Source organism: Leopardus geoffroyi, chromosome E1 (assembly GCF_018350155.1).
Source record: "Leopardus geoffroyi isolate Oge1 chromosome E1, O.geoffroyi_Oge1_pat1.0, whole genome shotgun sequence".
Classification (NCBI taxonomy): domain Eukaryota; kingdom Metazoa; phylum Chordata; class Mammalia; order Carnivora; family Felidae; genus Leopardus; species Leopardus geoffroyi.
Window position 1 is genome coordinate 40,112,770 of NC_059330.1, and position 14,454 is coordinate 40,127,223.

General features: G+C 46.0%; 1 protein-coding gene across 1 annotated transcript; it reads right to left on the reverse strand.

The window, feature by feature from the left end:
- Window positions 1-1,894: 1,894 nt before the first annotated feature.
- LOC123603698 (keratin, type I cuticular Ha3-II) lies at window positions 1,895-8,501 on the reverse strand. Its single transcript, XM_045488849.1, has 7 exons — window positions 8,066-8,501; window positions 5,983-6,065; window positions 4,855-5,011; window positions 3,694-3,855; window positions 3,474-3,599; window positions 3,131-3,351; window positions 1,895-2,368 (listed from the first exon to the last, which is right to left on the reverse strand). Exons 1-7 carry the CDS (start codon window positions 8,411-8,413, stop codon window positions 2,242-2,244), a joined length of 1,224 nt encoding a protein of 407 aa, XP_045344805.1. The 5' UTR covers window positions 8,414-8,501; the 3' UTR covers window positions 1,895-2,241.
- Between the last annotated feature and the right edge of the window lie 5,953 nt (window positions 8,502-14,454).

A 14,454-nucleotide genomic window follows, 5' to 3' on the forward strand; every position in this document is an offset into this window, starting at 1 on the left:
GTTTACAATGATTAAAGAAAGGAAGAAACACCCTAACTGTCCTTTAGCAGTGGAATAAGTAAATAAAAACATGATCTGTTTCATTATGAAATACTACAAAGAAGTTAAAATAAATTATAATAATAATGTGTATTAACACAGATAAATCTCAGACACGCAATGTTGAATGGAGAAAATTGATGGCAAGCTTTATACCACTTGTATTTTCTAATTTAAACTGCTAATTCATACACACACACACACACACACACACACACACACACACTGTACATGGATACCCTATGCATAATTTTTAGAAGTGTTTAAATTGGAGAATAATATATCACCAAATTTAGAATGGAATTTACCTTCAGGGGGACAGAGGGAGAGAAGAATGGGTAACGGATCAGTTCGAGGTTGACTTGTAACCTTTTTTTCCCAAAAACTAAACCAAACAAAAAAACACACACATAGCAATGGTGTAAATACAGCACAAGGTTACATCTATCAAATCTTTGTTGTGGATTTATAGGTGTCTTATTGTTGTTTTTTTTTTTTTTGTATTTTCAGATGTTTGAAATACTTCATAATTAGCAATTTAAAATAAGAAATAGCAGCAGTGCCTTGTTTCACCAGGTGGCAAATCACAGCTCACCGGCAGGGGACTTCAGCGCATGTGTCTTGCCCCATACACGAGGTGAGTAGCACTGAAACCCACCCAGACAGCTCAGAAATCAATCTGGCTTTGTCCTGGGACAGAGTGATTTCCTTGAACTCCTTTCTCTTCTTCACCAAAGAAATCACTGTGGCAGAGACCAAGATCCAGGACAGCCTCCCCCAGACCTAGTCCTCCCATTGACAGCCTTGACTAACATAGAGACAACGTTTTTTTTTTGATGCTTTACACACTGAGCAGTAAGAGAAAGTGTATTTACTGCGCTGAAACATTGGAGCTCTCACTCGCAAGGCAGAGGACTGGGTGTCTGGGAGGCACCTGTCCCTGATAAAGGCAGCTGCTGGTACCCATGGGTGAATGGTGGTCCCAGCACATACGGAGAACTGATTGCATAGAGTGCAGAAATGCATTCATAGCACACATGCAGGTGGCTTCTGGGAAGGAAGGATGAGAGGCTGAAGTACACCAGCTGGATCTGGGACATTCTGAGCACAGCGTGGAGGGTCACTCTGTCATTGTCCAGGGCCACGCCTGAGGTCTGGATAAGGGAGCTCCAGCAGCACCAGCTAAATCAATGCCACCGGAGCAGACACTAAGGAAGCTAAGTGTGTTAAGACAAGAGTTTATGACCAGCACTGTAGCAGCCATCATCCTAGCAGCAGGACATAGTGTCAGCTGCATCTCAAGGAGAGATTACATAACTAGCACTTTAGCCCAAGATGGGACAGTTGGCTTGCATGGACTCAGCACGCACAACTGTGGGAACCATCAACCGTGGCCGGACATCAGGAGGCACCAGCAGGAGCAGGGCACCAGCATAACTGTCACTTCTGGGCTCCTTACTGGGTGCAGAAGAAAGAAAATGAGTTGTGTAGTTCCTGGTACTTGCTCAGTGTCCAATAAATGTTAGCTCCTGTCCTTCTTCTTGCAGGCACTTAGAAAAGAAAAAGGGGAACTTGCTAGAAATGTTACCCACTGTGCATTATTGAGTCAGCTCCCATAGTGAATATACACCATATTCAGATGAATCCTGTTGACTGAGTGGTCCTACTGGTTTCCAGCTGGCCCAAGCGGACGCTTGGGCTCACTGCACCTAATGAATGTTAATTAATGGTGATGAAGCCCTTTGGGGAGAGGATTAATGACACAGTCCTCCTGTGCTTTCAAGTGGTTTTATAAGAAGCACATACACACAGAGTGAACACTTTGGAAAGAATGAATACAAATGAGAACCATCACTGCTTTGCAAGAGGAAAGTTTATTAGATTTACAAAGGGATTCGGGGAACTGCAAGGAAGGTCAAAGCAACAGAGAGAACCACAACACACGTCGTATGACACCTTCACAGCCCAGACCTGGCAGACCATCAGGTCACAGCATAACTACAAGAGAGCAGCCTTGAATGATGAGGGTCAGGCAGGCTGGGCTCAGTGCCGGCCACACCTGGGTGCTTGCTCTCCTTCCAGATCGTGATTTATGGGGATGCCTGGGGCTGGCTCCTGTGGCTGATGCTCGTCAGAGAAGCAGGGCTGGCCCATCGGTGGCCCCTCTGTCTTCATGCAATCCTCTTGCTGGCCCCTGGATATCTAGCACCCAAAGGTGTTGCAGGGCCCACAGCGGGAGCGTGGGCCACACGGGGCGCAGGGATTGGTGACGCAGGGCCCGATGGGCTTGTCACACGCATTGGTCGTGGCGCAGGGGTTGCAGGGCAGCCTGGGAGACAGAATTAATAGCTCATCAGCATGAGAGGGATCATTTTTAAAAAGGAGGGGGGTCAACCCAAGGAGACAGAAAAAGCAGAAGCCATTCTCCGACATCTTAGGAAGCCAAGCCTTGTTCAGACTGTTCTTCTACAAAGCTCTGAGACAGTGTCAGAGAAGAGCAAAGAAGACTGAGGGTGGGATTCCAGCCCTCATTCTATAACCCTGGAGCTATGGGGAAGTCCCTTCACCCCTCTGAGCCTCAGTCTCCCTGCCTATAAGATGGGATTGGTAATACCTACCACACAGAATGTGTTCATGAAAACACTGTGTCACGCTCATATGTGAGTTGGCTATACTGTCCCCACTCCGCCTGCCTCGGATGATTCCAACAAGGATCAATGAAATAGTGGATTTGAAAGTGTGGTTTAAATCTGAAAGCGCTGCTCAAATACATGTGATGGTTGTTGAGTTTTGTTTTCCCTTTTGCTGTGACAGGCCAGCCGTGAAGGTAGAAGGCTTTATTTACCCATCAGCCTCCAAAAGCTCACCAGCTGGAGAAAACAGTCAAGTCTCCTGAGTATCTCTTGGAAAAGAAAATACCTTTCGGCCAGGCAATGACAACAAAAAATTCCCTCTACGGTACACCATTGTAACAGAAACCTCTGATCTCTACACACATGCTGGCCTCCGAAACTTAACCCGAAAAGTCTGTTTTGTCCTTGAGTAGAACCATACATGTGCCTTGCAGGGATGATGTCTGCTGGCCACTCACTTGCAATCCTCGCTCTCCAGCAGGCCCCGGTACGTGTTGATCTCGCACTCCAGCCGGGCCTTGACGTCCAGCAGCACCTGGTACTCCTGGTTCTGCCGCTCCAGGTCACAGCGGATCTCGGCCAGCTGGGACTCCACGTTGCTGATCAGGCACTGCACCTGGCCCAGCTGGGAGCTGTAGCGCGCCTCGGTCTCCGTCAGCGTGTTCTCCAGGGAGTCCCTCTGTGAGGGGAACATACGGAATGTCACAGAGCCGCTTCTCGGGGCATCGCCATGGGACTCCAGAGAAGTCACAGGCTTCACCAGGTGAGGAGAGGGTGGGCAGCACCCCGAGCGACACCCACCAGGTTGTGCTGGGCCTGCAGCTCGATCTCCAGGGCATTGACCGTGCGTCTCAGCTCGATGATCTCCGCCTGGCAGGACTGCAGCTGCTCCGCACTGGACACCACCTGCTTGTTCAGCTCCTCGGTCTGAAACAGCACAGGGGACGAGACAGGGTGAGACCCTGCCTCAAGGGCCGCGAGGGGCCGAGGGGCCCGGGCGGCCGCGTGCCGAGATGCCCACCTGGGTGGTAAACCATTCCTCCACGTCCCTGCGGTTGGTCTCCACCAGGGCCTCATATTGGCTCCTGGTCTCGTTGAGCACGCGGTTCAGGTCCACGGTGGGGGCCGCGTCCACCTCCACGTTGAGGCGGTCTCCGATCTGGCAGCGCAGGGTGTTGACTTCCTGAAGGAGAAGGGAGAGGAATGAACTCAGGAAAAAAAAGTCTGTCAATAAACTCTCTTTGAGCAAGTTTAATATGATGGGAAGAAGATTGCAATGAATTTAGGAAATATGAGTTGAGGCCCAGTTGATATAGAACCAGCTGAGTTACTTCTGTGTGATACAGGCCTCTTACCTGAGTGTCTTCTCATCTGCATGATGAGGCTGCTTGAAAAAGTGATTGCTAATATTTCTTCCCAATCCAGGATTCTATCATTTCTTTCTGATTTTCCCTTTGCTCATTGATAAGCCTGGTATGGTAACTGGTTTATAATTATTGCTACTTCAATACAGAGAAACCAGGCATAATTCCTCCCATTTATTTCCTGGTCTTCTGCCATTATATATTGTATACAGAGTTTCCTCTTCTACGTTAGCCAACTTGACAATACATTATATTTTTAAAAATCTAATGTTTGATACATGCATCTGACATCCTCTATTACATTCAACCATGAGGTCTGAATCAACCATTATTTCCGTTCCTTCATCTCTCTCATTTTTCCCATTCATCCACCCACCCACCCATCCATCCATTCCCCCCATCCATCCACCCATCCATCCATCCATCCACCCATCCATCCATCCATCCACCCACTGGGTTCTAGTATCTAGGTGACATATAACATGAGGGAGTTTGCTGTCTTCTTCCAGTCTTAGTCCTTCATTTGTCACCTTCAAAAGCTAATAGAACTTGTCAAATAGTAGAAAGTACTTTAAATATCTTTGTGTGGACTTTTGGCCATATATCTGGGCCCAAGGGAAAATAAGTCAGCTGACCACATTCTTTTAGTAAAAGAGATAAGCTTATGAGCCAGTCCCTGAAAATTTCCCCAAGAGGGTTTTGAGCAAGCAGCAAACTGTTGTGTTAGTTCTGAGGCGCTTAGTAAAGACCGACCTTATCCTGCTCGGGGGAGGTATGGAGTGCTCCAATTGGGATGATGGGGGCTGGGACTCCCTCACCTGCTCATGGTTCTGCTTGAGGCTCAGCAGCTCCTCCTTCAGGGACTCCACCTGGGCCTCCAGATCGGACTTGCACAGAGTCAGCTCATCCAGGATCCTGCGCAGGCCGTTGATGTCTGACTCCACCAGCTGCCTCAAGCCCATCTCCGTCTCATACCTGCACACATGCCAAAAGGTCAAAGGGAGTAAAAAAAAAAAAAAAAAAAAAAAGACTTTTTTCCAGGGCTTTACTTGGCTGGCCCAGTGGAATTAGTTACATTTTGCAAGTTTTTGAATTTCTAAAAAGTTTTTTGGTAAGGGGAAAAGCATGCTACCATGCTGAATGAAAAAAAGACTTATTTCTTCCCTGAGACCCACAGGGAAGGTATTGGTTGGGGGCCTATGTACAGTCTTAATCTGATATTAACTGCATTTGTTCTAAGAACCCCATGTACAGGCTGCTATGGATTAGGCCTTGTCTTCTTGCCTCTTTCAGTGAGTTGGTGAACTTCATAAGCCTGTTATATAGATTGTCTTACCATCCTTTCCAACCACCTTGAAAGAAACTGATGTAATGAAAGCATTGAATTAGAAATCAGAACCATGGATAGATTCCTTAATGTCTCTGAGCCTTGACTTCTTCATCTATACAATGGAAACCAAACTAACATTTCACAGGTTGGTCCAAAGATGTAGAAATGGCATAATAATTACAATTACATTGTAAGCTATAAAGTCCCTTAAACATGCAAAGGATTCTTATGATTGTAAAGATCACACCTAGAAAAAAGTCATTCGCTAAAATGGATTTTGCTTCCTATTTTTGAGATTTAGTAACTTTTTTCTGTCGGGCTGATAGTGGTGAACCTACACTAAGAAACAGGTGTGAAATTCACTTTTAACCTGGGCCCACATATTAAGTTGAAAAAGAGAATGGGTGGGTGGTTTCTTGCACTCCTTAAAAGGAGGCTTAAAATGCAACATTCTTGCATTCAGCGAGGAAACTGACATTTAACCTGGCTAACCCAATGCAAGAATCCTCCCAGTGTCACCCCAGACATCTGCTTGCTCGCACCCAGGACAGAGTTCATCAGGTCATAAGTCAGCCTGTGTGTTACTAGAGTGCTCTGATCCTCAGAAAAACCTTACTTGGTTCTGAAGTCATCCGCAGCCAGTTTGGCATTATCGATCTGCACCACCAGCCTGGCGTTCTCAGACTTGCTGCACAGGATCTGGGGACAGGATTCATTATGAAATGAGTTATACTGAGAAGGAACGCCTGTGCCTTAAAGTGAAAAGCTTTTTTTTTTTTTTTTTTTTTCCAAGCACACATTCTTTCCAAATAGCTTTGAGTCTTTTCAGATTTTCAGTCTGGGAATAAAAGGAAGATGAACCAATTAATAGCACTGTTCATTTCAAAACTAAAACAGTCAAGGGGAAATGTGCCCTTAGTCATTAATTCTTCCTCTCCTTGGTCTGCCTCTGGCTTCTTGCAGGAATTGAGCAGACTGGGTAATGAGCCTCACTTAGGGTGACCTGTGTCCCAGTTTGCTTAGAAATAGGGGGTTCTTGGGGCACCTGCGTGGCTCAGTGGGTTAGCTGTCCGACTTCGGGTCAGGTCATAATCTCGCAGTTCGTGAGTTCGAGCCCCACGTCAGGCTCTGCGCTGATGCCTCGGAGCCTGGAGCCTGCTTAGGATTCTGTGTCTCCCTTTCTCTCTGCCCCTCCCCTGCTCATGCTCTGTCTCTCTCTGTCTCTAAAAAATAAATAAATGTTAAGAAAGAAAGAAAGAAAGAAAGAAAGAAAGAAAGAAAGAAAGAAAGAAAGAAAGAAATAGGGGGCTCTTGGAAGGCTAAGCCCAGAAGAATCCCAGCCAAACCAGGACAGGGTGGTTTTCCTACCCTTACACCCCTTTACTCCAGCCCTGCTGACCTCTTTCCACTCCCCCTCATATTACCCTTTTCCATGCTTTTGTACAAAGCTCTCTCTATCTGGAATGCCCTGGGATGTCCTTGCCCACCCAGCAAGACCCCTTGAATGACCCACATTCCCCCTCCACCCCGCCCCCAGCTCCCACAGGAGGTCACATCCCCCGTGCATGCCCACAGTACTTTGCACATAGCCAGTTACACTTCTCACCATGTGTTTCCATGTCTGTCTCCCCTATTAGACTGCGAGCTCCTGAAGGAAAGAGACTAGACTATCTTACTCTGAACTTTATCCCCCACTCAAGCACTGTGCCTTGTGTTCAGTAAATATGGGCAAATGAATACATGATCTTCAAATTGCATGGCCCCTTTTCCGGCATTCACTTTGCCAGCACTACTGAGCAGTGACCAGTCAATCTCCTTGGAGAATCAAAGGCTTGTGCCACTGGATATAAACTATTCATCCATCAAAGCCTACTCAGATATTCCTCTTGTGGGAAGCCCTCCCTGACCTACAGCATGTATTGTCTCTCTCTCTCTATGCTAACTCTATACTTATCCCCACTTCTGCTCCTGCATTTCTGACCCTGAATTCTCACATGCATGCTTGCTCTAGTGGATGGTACAGGGCCTGTGTAAATTAGTGAGGCTTATGGGGTCAACAGCTCTTTTGCTTTGCTATGGACGTAGTCTCTTGCTATAGCTTTGAAAGGCTTTAAATATTTGAGGATCTACTCAGGAAATTCCTAGCTGAACTAATTCAGGTGCATGCTTTTTTAAGCCTACAGGCCTATAGGCCTAAAAACAAGACCAGGATATTATAATAGAACTAAAAAATCAGATACTCTGGTTTTAGGTAAGAAACATCTTACCTGTCTGATGCCTTATCCTGCCCCAGTCTGCATCCTTCCTATGGAGCTTCCCAAACAGATTTCCTAAGATGTCCTACCTAAGCCAATGAAGTCAATGTCTTTATTGGTGTAGCTTTGAACAGCCTTAGATCCATTAAGAAGTTGGTGCGTTAAATTTAAATAAATAGTTAACCTGGGGCGCCTGGGTGGCTCAGCTGGTTGAGCTTCTGACTTGGGCTCAGGTCATGATCTCACGGCTTGTGAGTTCGAGCCCCGAGTCGGGCTCTGTGCTGACAGCTCAGAGCCTGGAGCCTGCTTCAGATTCTGTGTCTCCCTCTCTCTCTGCCCCTCCCCGCTCACACTCTGTATCTCTGTCTCTCTCACACAAATAAAAACACATTCAAAAAAATTAAACAGTTAACTGAGTCGGCAGTGTGGTGCCCACCCCCTCACCTTCTGCTGGAGCTCCTCGATGGTCCGGAAGTAGGACTGGTAGCTGGGGCACACGAAGGGCACCTGCTGCTGGCACCACTCCCGGATCCTGGTCTCCAGCTCCGCGTTCTCCCGCTCCAGCTGGCGCACCTTCTCCAGGTAGCTGGCCAGGCGGTCGTTCAGGAACTGCATGGTCTCCTTCTCGCTGCCATTGAAGGAGCCCTCGCAGAACCAGCCGCAGTTGCCCACGTTGGCGGGGATGTTGCAGGCCCCGGGCAGGGTACAGGTGTGGCAGCTGGGGGGCACGCAGGGCCGGGAGCAGCAGGTGGAGCGGCAGCTCAGGTTGGGAAGGCAGAAGTTGTAAGGCATGGTGCTAGAGGGCTTTTCAGCAGAGCTCTGAAGGTCAGTTCCAAAGGCTGATTCCTCTCTCTGGTGTAAGCCCTGGTCCTGTCCAGAGCTTTATATTCTGTCAGCAGTGGGTGTGGTGACCACATGCAGCATTACCCACCTTTTACCTTATTTACCCATTTTTCCACTTGTTATTTAGCCACCTCACACGAGTCCTTCACCTCATAAAACGTTTTACTCTGGCTTCCTGCTAAGTCAGGACTCCTCGCCAATTATGCTGGTTGGTTAAGTAAGACCTTCAAAGTGACCAACCCATGACCTTGTCCACAGCAGCGCTTATTCATAGGGTTTTGAGTTAGAGTGACAGCTGTCCCCTGTCCCCCAGAGATGGAGGCACTTCTGTGCCTCTTTCTCCTAAAGGAGGAAACATTTGTGCCTCATCGAGCTCCCATTCAGTGAGGGCTCTGTGGGGAAAGCCACTTAAGGAAGCCTGCCTGGAAACTGGACTGTTCAGTAGGGAATCCTGGAAGCTGAGATCAGAGCAGACCTGTGAGGCCATCCTGTTCAACAGCCCTTTGCCCTTGCATGCAGACCAGTTGGAGGCAACTCTCTGCTCTCCTTAGAGGGGCTGCAGGAAGCCCCTCCACCCACCACCAGACTCCATTTCTACTGTTACTCACTGGTCAGCAACGTTAAGGAAACAAACAACTTGGGAGTACCCACCCTGCATGAAGAATGTATTGTGTGCTTACACACAACAGGAGTGTTATCAGAATGGCACCGGATTCCTGAGGACCACTGTTCGATGCACCTCATATGCATTGTTTCCTTCCGGCCTCACAAAACCCTGCAGGGTTTGTAGAGGAGGACCCCAAGCCTCTGAGAGGTTGCCTATGGTCCCAGGGCTCCCACACTGTGAGCCAGCATTCAACCCCAAACCTCTCTGACTCCAACAGCCACGCTCTCTCCATCACACCAACTGTCTCTTCCAGTCTCCTCACTACTGACTTGCAATAATGCGCAAGTGGATTGAGTTCAGTGAAGCTCAATCACTACCAGGCACTATCCCCTCCTACATTAGAGTGGGCCAAGAAACAAAAGCCTGTTCTCCATCAAAGAACCAAAGGTCCTTTCCATTCTAATGGAAGGAAGTCTGCTAAATGAGAAAGTGTAATACCTGCTAAAAGCTTGAAAAAAAAAAAAAGAAACCTTTGGTTGATTTGACAGAGAAACATCTGAGCCCAGTTCTCCAAAGGATGTGATCCTGAAAAACCACTACGCCATGACATGCTTGGTAGCATCTTTGACCATCAATATATTTCTGCCCCGGTGCTATTCCAGATGGAGATATGAACTATGAGGATTTTACATTTCATCTATCGGCACTCAAAATAGGACAGAGACACCTTAAAGCAATTCCTTCTGGAAGCTATGTGCTCATTCCTCCTGTATAGCCACCGCTCACATCACCTCTTCTACAAAGCTGACCTCACACTCTGGGACACTTTCTTTTGGTTAGCCTCATTGAAGACAAATCTTCATCTCCTGAGAGTGTGTCTCTTTTTGAAACTCGCCGGATATCATTTGGAACCAAGCCTAGTAAGTGGGATAAGCAACGGAATTTGGTAGCATCTTTAATGGGTCAGAAACACATTGGGACTGTAAAATAATAATGTACTTTTTCTTGGGTGATTCTGAAAGTCATTGCCAACATGAAGCTTCAGATCTGCTCCCATAAAGGGCAGCGAATTTGGAGTAAGTGTGCAGTCTCCCAGAAGGTAATGCTTTGAAGACACTGACATCCTTACCCACGTTCACAATCCACAACTCTCTGCCTCTCCTGCCTGAATCTCTACATTTAGAGAGAGATCGGACGGGCGTGCTAGTTTAAAATCAGTACCAATAACATAAAGCAAATAGCTTTCATCAGATTTCATCTTTTCTGTTTCGCTCCTTCCTCTATTGCCCAACCTTCCAAAGAGGAAAAACCGAGACAATGGCACTTTTTTAAAGAATAGGAGAGATGCTGTATTCTGGATTGATAAATATGTCCACAGGGATTCCTAAACCATGATGGCAGCTTCTGCCTCAGAACAAAATGACCCAGAGATAAGTACCCTGTATCTTCAAAAGTGGAGGGCAGAGTTTAGAAAACATGACTATTCCCACCTCTTGAGCAAAAATAACCATGATTGCTGCATAGCTACACGGTAATTAGATTATAATAGCTGAGAGGACTTGGGTTTATTTAGAAAAGAGCCAAGTTTTATCTCCCAAGATTTCTGGAAGGCAGTTGTTTTTTATTTATTCCACTTACTGTGTGCTTGAATCCTTCCCTTTACATAAGCAATGTCATTGTCTCTAGTTAATGACCCTTCAATAAACTTGATGAGCAGATCAAACCCTAACAAACAAAAAAGTTTTAGACCTGCCTGTGTAATTGTGGCAGACGCCACAGTAAGGCTTCTGGTCTCCAGATGTGAGAAAATTGCACTTGAGGTTAAAAGATACTATTTATTATGGAAGCCAAGACTATATCCGTGGGAGAGATCACATGCCAACCCACCGGTGGCACTCAACCACAGAGTGGATTCAGGGCAGATCTACTGAGACCATCCTCCCATGGCAGAACTTTAAAGGTATTAGGAAGCCTCCCTCCTCCTTCCCAAATCCATCTTCTCTGATGGCCAGGTACTGGCACTTGAAATTCTCACCACGAGAAATATAAATTGCGTTACTTGGGAAATGCAAAGTAACATACTGGGCCACTTACAGATTAATTCTATTTTAATGTAGACAAATGGCAAGAAGAGACCAGGAGTGCCATCGCTGGGCACACGTAGACCAAGATACTGATGTTTGCCTAAGAGATGAAGAGTTATTCACTGGAAAATCCGAAAAGCAGAAACACTGTTCATTACCAGCCCCAGTTAGAGCTGCTTATAAGAACAAGATACAGGGCTTCCATAGACTATTCCATAAAAGTGTCTATTGCCATTTTATCAACCACTCAGTCTTACTACATTGAAGGGAGCAATTGTCATGGTGATCCAGGAATTAAACCAACAGGTCTGGCTTTGGGAAGATGTTCAAACAAGATTTTCAGTGAGGAACAAGCAGAGGAGGATATGCAGAATGAGCTAGGTCAATGGTAATATGGGCTGATCAAAATGCACCCCGAAATAGGATTCAGAGCCCATCACTCAAATCCTCTCCAGAACTGCTGTTCTGTCCCTTACACTCAGTCTTCGACTCCCAGTGGGAATGGAGTTTGGAGGTCTTTAAGGGACCAAGCCAAATCCTAAAAATGCAAAGCTCATCAGTATGTTTTTAACTCTATCCAGTCTAGAATAGAGAAGTCAAGAAGAATGTGAAAAAAAATCCAAGACAATATAACTTAATGGTCCTAATCTGCGAAAGCTGGATTCAGGAACCACTCAGAGAAGGAATGAACACCTGTTTATGTGACTGTTCTGCATACCAAAGGGAAGAGCAGGTGCTAAAACATTTTGAGAGTTCCACAGAGGGGGCACCTGGGTGGCTCATTCAGTTACGCCTCTAACTTCGGCTCAGGTCATGATCATGGGTTTGAGCCCATGTTGTGTCGAGCTCAGCACTGACTGCTCAGAGCCTGGAGCCTGTACAGATTTTGTGTGTGTGTCTCTCTCTCTCTCTCTCTCTCTCTCTCTGCTCCTCCCCCACTTGTTCTCTCTCTCTCCCCCCATCTCTTTCTCTCTCTCTCTCAAAAATAAATAAACACTTAAAAGAGTACACAGAAAATAAAGCAAAGTAAGCTTCATGTTTAGTATGAATACATTGTGTTGAACTTTTGTGTTAAGTTCACTATTAAGTTGGTAACTTGAAAAAGATGTGAAAGTCACTGAACTATGACTCCTTTCCTCAGCAACCTATAGACCCTGCTCTCTCTATGGTCACCAGTGATCTCCCTATTACTATGTCCACTGACTTGTCTGAATTCTCCTCTTTCTCTCCCTTCAAGAGAGACAATATCTTCACCTAATTGAAGCCTAGTGTAAACCATAGAATACTGTAAGTGGAATAAATAAGGAACCATAACACTAATGAGGATTCATGAGAAGGATGCCATTGACCATTCCCTCATCAAAACCCCAATTTCTTTTGACTTCTTTTTTAAAAATTTTTTAATGTGCATTTATTTTTTGAAAGAGAGAGATGGAATGTGAGCAGAGGGTGGTGGGGGGCAGAGAGAGAGGGAGACACAGAATCTGAAGCAGGGTCCAGGCTCTGAGCTGTCAGTACAGAGCCCAATCAAGGGCTCAACTCATGAACCGTGAGACCATGACCTGAGCCGAAGTCAGACGCTTAACCGACTGAGCCATCCAGGCACCCCTTTTTTGACTTCTGTGTTGCTTCAGCTTCCCACTCCCAACTGCTTTTAACCAGATATCACCTCTCTCCTTGGGGACTGGGCCAAATCAAGAAGGAACCTCACGTCAGGGATTTTGGAGAGCCTGAGGCCACTCTGTCATTTCTACCAGTGGTTCCCAAGGTTGTCCATAGTGTAACATCATCCCCTTGACAGTCTTAACAACTCCTATGGTTCTAACTGATCATCTCTGTTTAGGTAACTCTCCAACGTCCCTCCCAAATCCAGTCATTCTCTTCCAGCTTTCTCCACTGGAGGCCCACTGGTGTTTCATTTTCTCAGGCTCAAAAAATGTCTCTCATGTTGACCCAAAGCAGGTATTCAATCAGTACTAGTTTCCTTCCTTCCCTTTCCATTGTTCCTCTACCCCCAATTTGCTTCCACATCCCAGGCTGTGCCTCTGAAATCCACCCCGCCCTTGGCTCCCCAACCACCACCCCCATCTCCGTCCTGTTGTCTCTCACCAGCCTCCCAATGATTCTTCCTTCTTTTCCACCCAATCTCACCAACTTCTAGGACTCATCACAACCCGCCTTATACATAGCTCTCGATAGATCATATCCCAAACTTCCTTACAAATAAATCTCACAGATAACCGTGAAAAGCACTGCCAGATATGGTGCTCCATGACTACTTTGCAGTTTCATCATCAGCCACTATATTTATGCTTTGCTCCAGTTAGAAATTGGTCTTCCAAGCTCTAGACACATTTCCTGCTTCCTCTTCTCCTTTCCAGGCAAAGTTCATGTTTGGGAAAACTTTCCCTCTTGTCAGACCTGCATATACTCATCTGTCCAAACATACCCCCATCAAACTTCGTTTCAGAATTATGCTAATATCATACAGTAATCGTTGACTGAAGTTGGAACAAGGGAAGTATATTAAGTTTTAATAACCTTCTCATGAATCCTCATTAGTGTTACTGTTCCTTTATTCCACGTACAGTATTCTGTGGTTTACACTGGGCTATAACTGGGTGATGATACTGTCTCTCTTGGAGGATAGGCAGACAGTATTCATATGAACAGAATATTTGGGTTTTCAAAGCTCTGATTGAGCGCTACCTCCTCTCTCTTTTTACCACTCTCTCACACTTAAACTATAGAAATAATTCCTGAAATCATATAGTTTTTCTCTCACAGGTCAGAAATGTATCATTCTTTACTTACACCTTACTTGGGCCACATGGATGTTTGTCTGCATAAGCGTTGTCTCTTTGTCTTGTCCATTCTAGACTGTCAACGTGCTGTGGGCCAGGACCAGGGCTCATTTATTTGTGTACTCTCAGTGCTCCACAGGGAGCATACACAACAGATGGTTGGTTGCAGTTGTGTAGGTTAGATAGGGTCAAATCGAATGAAGACTTGACACAGTGACCAAGAGAATTGAGAGCTCTAATAATTCAGCTATGAATCACGTGAGGGGTAGGGTTCATGTCTGTTGGGGGAGACAGTGAGCACTGGTCTTTCTTGAAATTATAAGAAATAAAATGATACAGAAGTTACAGAAGAACATTGTAGGTAGGAGAGAAGACCTAGAGGAAAGAGGGAACTTGAAAAGAGGGGGAGGTGGGGAGATGCGCTTACCTGCACTTAAAGGGTCTTTAGATTACGAAGTGTTGGGTGTAACAAGTGGGTAACAAGAGGAACCAGTT